Here is a 10,184-nt window from a genome sequence, read left to right on the forward strand (position 1 = left end):
GTAAGAGCCTTTTGGGTATTTTGCCCAATGCCCTTTCGATTGTAAGGCTTTTTACTCTGGCAGGTGGGAATGAGCACTGTTTCTGTTCCTACGGGACAAACAAGTATTGTTTCCCCTAATCCTTTTGGGTGTTTCTTGCCTCAGCCTTGGGTATTTTCCTCATACATTTGCATATCTGTACTATGCTGAGTAGGAAGAGGGTTCCTCTGCAGATCTCCACAGTTGTCTCTTTAGGCAGATCTTTCTTCTAGGGTACTCTGTCCTGTTAACTCTAGCTACCTTTTTCTCTCCAGACTCTAAGCCTTATCTCCTTAAGTCAGAACATCTGGCAGACTTAGCCTCAGTTCCCCTTCATGTAATGCAGACTGGAAACTCTCAAGGCAGTTAGCTGTGGTGATCAGAGGGCTGGCCTCGTTTGTTTACCATGTCTCAGGGATCATTGTCCTTTGTTGGCTGTGTCCTGTGTGTCCTGAATATAATTATCATAGGCTTTGTGTAGTTTTTTTTTTTTTAAATATTGTTTCAGGCTGCCAAATAAATCCATCTTGAATAGAAATGTGCATTAATTTTTCAGCATTTCTCTTCATTTGACAGATTGTTACTGTTTATTGTCATATTCTTTCCCTAGAATGTAACCTCTTTAAAAGCATCGCTTTGTCTGTTTTTATTACTGTTGAGTCTCTGTCACCTAGAAGAGCACAGCACATAATAAATATTGGTGAATAAAGTGTAAACAACTGAGTAAATAAGGCCATTACTTTCTAGATTTGAATGCATGATCACAAGACCAGAGATAAGAGGAAACCCCTAAAATGTATTGTGAAGGAATAATGTTAAGATTTTAAACTGATTTGATAAATAGAATGAAGGAAAGAAATGTAAAGATGTTGGTATTGCTCAGGTTTCTACCTTAGGGACTCTTCTCATTCAATATACTCTCCCTAGGCATTCTCATTTATTCACAAGGTCTCAGTTCACCGTGCTGTTGACTCCCAAATCTCTATTTATAGTCTGGATCTCTCTTCTGGAAATCAGATACCTACTCGACAGCTCTGCTTAGATGTAACATAGGCATTAATTCAGCAGAAACAAAATAAATTTGTATTTTTTTCTGACAAAACTTTTCTGTATTCTATATCAAAGAGAGGAGTATATCACCAAACTAGAATGCCAAGTGCCTATTTGATATTTAAGTATCCGTTCTTTTCCTCCCTTGTCTGATAAATGACAAATGTTATTGATCTTCTTTTCGAAAAGCTTTTGAATCCATCCATTTCTCTCTAACCTACTCCCTTATCTTAGTTTAGACCGTGTTCATCTCCCATCTTCATCGCAGCAGGATCTTCCATACTATCTTCTTTCCCACTAAAATTATACTGTAGTCAGAGGAATTTTTTTAAAAATTGAAGAAGCAAAGAGAGAGAAGGTGAGGCTTAGAGTGTTCAAGTGATTTACTCAAGATGACACAACTGAGGAGTGGTGAAGCTGCATGACTACTGCTGAGTGCTGAGAGCCCATGCTCTATTCACTTTATACCACACTGCCACCCATACTGTTAATGAGTACTTGAGTAGTTCACAGAGCATTTTCATGTTTTTCTTCTTGAATAACTTTTTAAAATAGAGATTATAATTACCCTTGTGAGATGATAAAATTGAAACTCAAGGGAGGTTAAGCAACTTACCCGAGGATAAGAAGCTGTTAAGTGGTGACGTTAGCACTAGAAATTGGTTTCTGGCTCCAAAACCCATACTTATAATCCTTAATGCCACCTTGGAATTTGTTAATGGTTACAGATACACAGCTTACCTTTTTAGGCATGATTGTGATTTTGTTTGGTCCTAGCATTGTGATCAAGTATGGGCCAAGTTACATACACTCTCAGTGCCTCCATTTCTTCATCTATAAAATGGAGATAATACTTAACTATATAGATTATAGACGGACACAAAGCACTTACTACAATGTGTGACACATACTAAGGTATTATTATCGGGGTATATTATTAGCCTCTACTCCTCATTATTGCATATTCTTTCTTCACATTTCCCTAAGTATTCTATATTTTATCCTCTGTGCCTTTGTTTCAGCTGTTGCTTCTATTTGAATTGCCCCCTTTTCTTTTCTTTTTTCTGCTATTTAGATCTTACTATTTTCTCAAGGCTCCCACATTCTTGGGAATATTTTTCTAATTAATTTAGGCTGTGTTAACGTTTTCCTGTCTGAACTCTCCCAAGTTTGCTAAGACTTAGAGAACTTACGTATTTTGTAATTATACTTAATTTCTGAGTCTTGTTTTCCATATTTATGATGATGATGAGTATTTGTTCCATAAGTGTTCATAGTTGCTTGGATATAATTTATTTGGTATACATTATTGACCTGATCTCTTTCTTCAAGTAGTTCATAATATAGTTGATAAATTATAACTTATAAACTATGGTACAGTGGTTCTTAACCTCTCTTCTGCTTTCACATCATTTATATTTGCAACTCACTTTCATCATTAGCATCTCATTTTACACATTGGCTAGGGGAGTATTTCCCTCCAGCACTGAGAGTCACTGATTTATAATTCTAAAAAGCCCTTTCTCATGTCCTCTCTTATTTAAGCATCATAACAAACAAATGAGGTACAGGAATTAATGTAGCCATTAACAGAAGGGAAATTGTGATCCAGAGATGTATATGTTACTCTCCCACTGCTCAGTGAAGAAACTGAGTCTAACAGAGCTTTTTTTAGACTCAAATAGGAAGTTAGCAATAGAATTGGAACTTAAACTCAGATTTAATATTTAGACAATCTAACAATTCAATAAGCTTGTTCAATAAGCTCCAGTATGCTAAGCAATACGTTTCTTATTTTAAACCTTTTATTATGTTTATTTTACACACATACAATAAAGAGAGTAGTATAGTGAACCTCTGTGTACCCATCACCCAACTTCATCAGTTTATCAACATTTTGCCAGTGTTGTTTTATCTGCCCCTCTACACTATTTTTTTCAGAGTATTTTAGAGCAAATCTTAGCCATGATATCATTTTATCCATAAATCCTTCAAGATGATCATTGACTTTAACTGAATATAACTATGTAAAACACACTAGTGTAAAATCCTTAATCTCTCTTCTTTTCTTTTCTTTTCTTTTTTTTTTTTTTTTTTGAGATGGAGTCACTTTGTTGCTTAAGCTGGAGTGCAGTGGTACAACCTCCGCCTTCTGGGTTCATGCAGTTCTCTTGCCTCAGCCTCCCAAGTAGCTAGGATTGCAGATGTGCACCACCATGCCCAGCTAATTTTTGTATTTTTAGTAAAGACGTATTTTTATGTTTTTTTAGTTTGTATTTTTAGTTTCACCATGTTAGTCAGGCTGGTCTTGGACTTGTGACCCCAAGTGATTCACCTGCCTTGGCCTCCCAGTGTGCTGGGATTACAGGTGTGAGCCACCATGCCCGGCCCAAAAAAATCCCTATTTCTGTTTAATTCATTATTCCATCATATCTGTGGTGACATTCAACACATTATCATGTGTATTTACTTCTGTGGAAATGTAGATTTTTAGGGTACTGTTTCTTATGGTAGAGAAGTATTTCAAGTCTAGAATGTTTTCGAGTTACATTATTACGACTTGGAGAGGGAGTTGTTTAGCCAAAGGAAACAGTTAACTAATTATATGCTTCCAGTGAGTCATGCTTTTTGAAAATTAGTGCTTTTATGAATATTTATTTTAAACACATTTAAGAAATTTTTAATAAAATACATATTTCATAGTATGTCCTTTTTTCTACCTTTCTTCTGTTTTAACGGAAAAGATGTTGCTTCTCTTCTCTAAAAGTTAACCTGAACAGATGTATACTGGACATTGTTCACCCCCACTGACAGAATTGTGCTGCTTCATCGTGTCCTTTTTATCTATATTCCCTTTCTGTCTCATCCTGTCATCCTGAGGGTCAAGTCTACCTTATTAAAAAAACAAAACAGGCAACACAAAAAAACCAACTTTCCTCTATTTTATGTCCCTGTGGCCTGTCTAAATACCTCTACTGACACTTTGTCGACCTCAAGGAAAGGCTCAAATATGTTAGTATGGATAGAAGGTTCTTTACCTTTTACCTCCCACATACCTTTCCATTTTCATATATGTATATTACATTCCATATATATTCATACATATATATTCCATTCCATATATATTACATCAGAGTTTAGAACTAGAACTTCTCACTCAATACCTGCTCAATTCATTCAACAAAATTCACTAAACATTTAAGTTCCCACCCTGGCAAGTATTACTCTAGGCTCATTTGCTAATCCCTAGCATATTTTGGACTATGAAATTCATTTGTAATTGAATATAATATCAGAAGAAATTACAGGGTGTTACGGTGTACCTAAAGATATTTAAAAAATTGTTTATTGTAGGTACAGCCGCTTTTTTGTGGTATTACAATGTTAGAAATGATTCGTTTGTAACTATTATCTAATTATATTTTTAAATTTATCTTTTAGGGACAGTATGGAAATTACCAGCAGTGAAAAAGTACTTACATTCCAATAGCCAGTATCTATTAGCAGCCATATTGTCACCTCAGCACTGTGGACACCTCCCTGTGAAGAGATCCTTCCATTCCATCTAGTTTTTGGAAAAACCTTGTGGATAAGTGGCTGTTTCATCAGTAAGCAGCCTTTGTGGTTTAGTTATAAAAGGCTTTAGTAGCTCAAAAATACTCTTGATTTCACATTTCTACTCTAGATGGCAACATTGGACAGAAAATGCAATGACATAACCAATTTGTAATGATTTTGGAACTGTGTTTCAAATGGACTGTTACAGACTGAAAGGTGTGAACAGCTTTGTATGTTTATGAAGGGTAAGGGAATTTAATACTTTTCCACAGATTTTTTTGTAAGGGGAAGAGGGAAATGTACACTTTTTACAGCAGCAATATTTTGTATATTATGTTTATTTCATGTGGTGAATATGCAAGGCGGTACACTACGCACTGGACAGAATCAGAAATCCTCTGTTGATGTGGACTGGAGCATGGTAGATGCTTGATTGTTTTGGTCTCAAAATGATGTGCTATAAAGATAAAGGTGAGGGGAAGACAAAGCACACCATATGTCCACTGTTCTGTTCTTATAGAGGAAATTCAAATCCCTTTTATCTATTAGATAATCAAGGGCACTGTGATACAGTTTTGAGTAAAAAGACATTTTTAAAAGCCTTCCAGTTTTGTGGATTAAACCTTTTTATAAAGATCATTTATAATACTGTTTTAAAATGTGAGGCAATAAGAATTACTTTATGTTGGATCTGAGGAGGCTTTGGTAAAACAGTTTCATGTAAATGAAAGTGGTAATCCTCTTCTAAAATAGCAATAACTGAAAATGAAAGTGTTAATTTTACCTTGTTTGAGTTATCAGGGAACTTAGTAATATCAAAACATTTTATAAATGATATCAAAGAAGAGTCAACATTGATCCAGTAATTTTATTTTGTAACATTGAGGGATAATTGGTTATTGAACAGAATAGGAGACTTTACAACCTTTGTTTCAACTTTCTTATTTGGAAATAATATCATTTATAAAGGGACACTTTTATGTTTTTTCCTTTTCTATGTTGGTTAATATAACACAAAGATATTTAGGAAAATGCTTATTGATGAGGTTTATTCTCTCTGTTTTTAAAGCACAGAGGTTGCATTCTAGATAACCTTGTTTATTAGCATGGCATATTTTAATCATTATTTGAGACTGTCCTTTGCCTGATTATTTTAGCTAAATTCAGAGAGATTGGTGGGGCAGGAAAGCATGCATTGAAAAATGTCTAACCACGGTTATTTAAGCATAATCTGAAAACATCTAGCCCAAAGGTAAGTTGCTATTTTCATCACAGTTGCCTATGCCCAGGGAATAAGATGTATTCTTTATAATTGAATTGGTTTTTCCCGCTTCTAACTGGAAACAAAACAGAAGGGGTGCCATAAATTTGAATAAACAGAACATACTGTTCTCAACATACTGTAATCAAAAGGAGGAATTTCAGTGGGTCTCTGTGTGTGTATGAGAGAGAAAGAGTGTGTGTGCGTGTTTCAAGGTCAGAATAGGGGTGTGTGTGTGTGTGTGTGTGTGTGTTTGAGATGGAGTCTCGCTCTTGTTGCCCAGGCTGGAGTGCAGTGGTGCAATCTCAGCTCACTGCAACCTCCACCTCCTAGGTTCAAGCAGTACTCCTGCCTCAGCCTCCTGAGTAGGTGGGATTACAGGCACCCGCCACCACACCTGGCTAATTTTTGTACTTTTAGTAGAGACGAGGTTTTGCCATGTCAGCCAGGCTGGTCTTGAACTCCTGACCTCCGGTGATCCGCCCACCTCGGCCTTCCAAAGTGCTGGGGTTACAGGCGTGAGCCACTGTGCCTGGCCAGAATAGGTTTTTTCTTTCAACTTGGTCGGTAGAAAATGGACATCAAGTTTGAACAGATAAAGCATGGACAGCCTTATTGTGATTGAAATGCTTGTAGGTTCTGTGCCAATTTTCCACCACTGTGTACTTTGTTGCTATTTAAAACTGTATCAACTCTAACGGAAGAATAAATTATTTGTGATTTTAATTTTCTCATTTGTTTCTTTAAATTAGATCTCTTTGACTCTCTTGTTTTGTCTGGAGACTATGCTGTGGGTTTTTATATAAGTTAGTCCAGTATAAGCAGACTATATTTGTATTCTAGGACTTTATCAAAATTCTCTTGCCATACCCAAGTTAATTAGAATTAACTGTTCAGTAATCAGCATGTTGTGTAGGCTGTTTGTTACAGAATTCTTTCTCTGAAAATGAAGTCCATGAGGCTATAATCAAGATGACTGAATTAGATAAATGAGTTGAGGAGTCAGAATTGTACTGAACCCAACCTGGTGTAGATACGTTATCTCATTTGAAATAAGCTCAACTGACATTAAGAAATAATTTGTCTTGCCAACCCATCTTCTGTTGTCTTATTCTCCTTTTAATGGAAACTAAAATTGCAATTTTAATAAGCAGAGTTTCCTCCAGGACTTTCTTCCTGGAGACTAGTGCATTTGCAAGGTTTAATTGTTTTATAACAGTCCTATTTCGTAAAAGTTTTTAATTGGTGGTGACAAAAATTACCTTACTCCTCTGATACCTAGTAAGAGGAATAACTTTACCAGTAGCTGTCTACTAGATTCGACATTTCTGTACAGAGTATATATTCTACAACTAAAGTTTGCATTTTTTCAAAGTAATATACTATCCCGTAAAATTCCAGAAACAAAGTATTACTAAGAAAAGAGTGGGGTGACTATTAATAAACATTTCAAAATATGCTAAGTGTGCTAGTTCTGTTATTTGGGAGTATGTTATTATTCTGTAGCATTATTCAGGTGGCACATTGTTTTTTGGTTTTGTCTTAAAATTTTGTAATGGAATTTTTAAACATGCACCCAAGTGTAGAGTATGGTGCTATGGCCCCCCATGTAATGGTAACCCAGTTTATATACTTAGCAACTCATGGCCAAACTTCTGATTGTTCATACACTAATCCCCAAATAGAAGCAAACACTGTTATTTAATCTCTTAGATAATTCCAGTAAAGATATCTAAAAAATAAGTACTTGAAGATTCTTACTCCTAAATTCTGTATTTTCAATGTTAACATTGAATTAGAAACCACTTCAGAATTTGTACGTATAAGTCACTGCCTTTTCTTTCATTTTAAGAAGTCATTCATGTTAAATAAAAGATTAACAGACATACATTATACATAGAGTGAACATTCTTCATAATTTCATCCATTAAAAGTCACAGTTATTAAAAATTTGGTACTTTTCTTCCAATTTAATTTTACGTAATAAGCCAACGTATATGTTGTTTTTTAGAACAAAAACGGAATTATACTGCATATTATTTTGCAACTTTATTTTCTTTTTAACTTAGAAATATCTTGAATGCTCCCAGTTCCCTTGTTGCCTCTTAATTTTTTACTGTTGCAGAAACAAAGCTTTTATAAGCTATATTGCAGAGGTTTTGGGGGTTTTTTTTGTGTGTGTGCTGTTGGGGTATTTCTATATAGTAAATTTTTAATATCTTAGGTGTAAGGCTATGGATGTTGAAAAAAGTATCAACATAAAAAGTATACCATTGGCAGCACCAGTTCATTAGTCTTACTAATTTTTGCAATTCTCATCAATTTTTTTAAATGTTATCTCTGGATTTTATTTGAATTGCATTTATTTGTAAGTTGAGCATCATTTTAAATGCCTATTACACTTTTTTTTGGGGGGGGGCTATAAAATGCCTTTTAATGTTCTTTCTCTATTTTTCTGTTGGGATGTTTGTTGTGTAAGAGAGAGGAAATTATACGCAGACACACACAGGTGTGTGCACACACATGTAAAATTACATATGTCCCTGCACAGTTAATCCTTTTTCTCTTCTGTATGTTGCAGGTCTCTTCTGTCCATTATTTTGTAACTTATGATGTCTTTCACTGTATTAAAGCTTTAAGATTTTATGTAGTCAAAAGTTTGGCTTATGACTCCCTCCAGCTGTTAAATTTGTAAAAAATATTCCGCATATTTGCTTCCATTTTTCTGAAACTTATTGTACATGGTATAATTTAGGACATTAATTTTTTTCTTATGGATAACTAGTAGCTTAAGCATCATTTTTCTTCCAATGATTTGAGAAGCCACTCTATTCCTTTAATTTAAAAAGTTAATTATAGTTAAAGCTATTTATTTATGTTTGATGTATTCCATTTCAAGGACTAGTTAATTCCATTTAACTATCTAATTTAATTGGCATAAACTTGTGAGTTGTTTTTCCGTAACACAGTGTTTTTTTATTTGATAAAAGTTATCTGCAAAGTTATACATAATCACTAGCTTTTTTGTTGTTGTTTGTTTTTGGTAAAGATAGAGTCTTGCTTTGTTTCCTAGGCTGCAGTGCAGTGGCGCCATCTTGGCTCTCCGCAGCCTCCGCCCCTCAGGTTCAAGGGATTGTGGTGCCTCAGCCTCTTAAGTAGCTGGGATTACAGGAGTGTGCCACCATGCCTGGCTCAGTTTTTCTGTGTTTTTAGTAGAGACATGGTTTCGCCATATTGGCCAGGCTGGTCACGGACTCTGGCCTCAAGTTACGCACCCACCTCAGCGTTCCAAAGTCCTGGGATTGATCACAGGCATGAGCCACTATGCCCAGCCCCTAGCTTCTTAATAGTAAGAAAATTATTGAAGTGTGTTTTTATAAAGAATGATTACAACCTTTTAGAGATTTTTGCTTGCTGATATTTAAAAGCTCTTTAATTTTTTTGTACCTTGCTAATAGACTATCTTTTTAGCTGCCCCAAAATATCTCTGTTTGATTACTAACAAAAAAAAACTAAGAAATCAGTAGAAAACCTTGTTTTATTGTTTACAAATTGAAGTCTCAGAAATAGACAATGCAATATAATTTTTATTAATAAAGACCTATAATTAGGGTGACTGTGTAATTTATTGCCCAATTTTATAAACTTGAGAATGGGAGATTGTTTTACATATATATACACACATATGTATATATGTACATATATATGTGTATATGTGTATTATATATGCAGATATGTTAGATATATGGGTAAATGTGTATATATTTTTTATTTTGTCTTTTCCTGATAGAGATCCATAGTTTAAGAACTTAGAGCCAGGCGTGGTGGCTCACGCCTGTAATCCCAGCACTTTGGGAGACTGGGGCAGGCGGATCACCTGAGGTCGGGAGTTCAAGACCAGCCTGACCAATATGGAGAAACCCCATCTCTACTAAAAATACAAAATTAGCGGGAGTGGTGGTGCATGCCTTTAATCCCAGCTACTCAGGAGGCAGGAGAATCGCTTGAACCCGGGAGGGCGGAGGTTGTGGTGAGCTGAGATCACGCCATTGCCCTCCAGCCTGGGCAACAAGAGTGAAACTCCTTCTCAAAAAACAAAAAAAAAAAACTTAGATATGTAAGTTGATGCATTTATGTTATAATTTTGAACTGTGATATCCTGAGAGGGTTTCTCATGATATAGTATATTAAAATATTATTTAATATTAAAATGGATGAATAAGAAATCCTGAATGTTTTGAAAGGTTGTTATCATTTTTGGTCTCTCCTAGGAATAATGATTTTCCTCCATTATTAA

General features: G+C 35.1%; 1 protein-coding gene across 3 annotated transcripts in view; it reads left to right on the forward strand.

Moving 5' to 3' along the window:
- The window catches only part of SS18 (SS18 subunit of BAF chromatin remodeling complex), a 76,808-nt gene extending 70,195 nt beyond the window's left edge, over window positions 1–6,613 (forward strand). For all 3 annotated transcript variants that reach the window (XM_033178083.1, XM_033178085.1, XM_033178084.1), the window contains one exon: window positions 4,510–6,613. In XM_033178083.1, the coding sequence (XP_033033974.1) occupies window positions 4,510–4,536 (27 nt within the window). In that variant the 3' untranslated portion in view covers window positions 4,537–6,613. The remainder of the gene's footprint in view (window positions 1–4,509) is intronic.
- The last annotated feature ends 3,571 nt before the right edge of the window (window positions 6,614–10,184 follow it).

The sequence above is a fragment of the Trachypithecus francoisi genome, unplaced genomic scaffold, assembly GCF_009764315.1.
Source record: "Trachypithecus francoisi isolate TF-2019V2 unplaced genomic scaffold, Tfra_2.0 Lachesis_group19, whole genome shotgun sequence".
NCBI classification, from domain to species: domain Eukaryota; kingdom Metazoa; phylum Chordata; class Mammalia; order Primates; family Cercopithecidae; genus Trachypithecus; species Trachypithecus francoisi.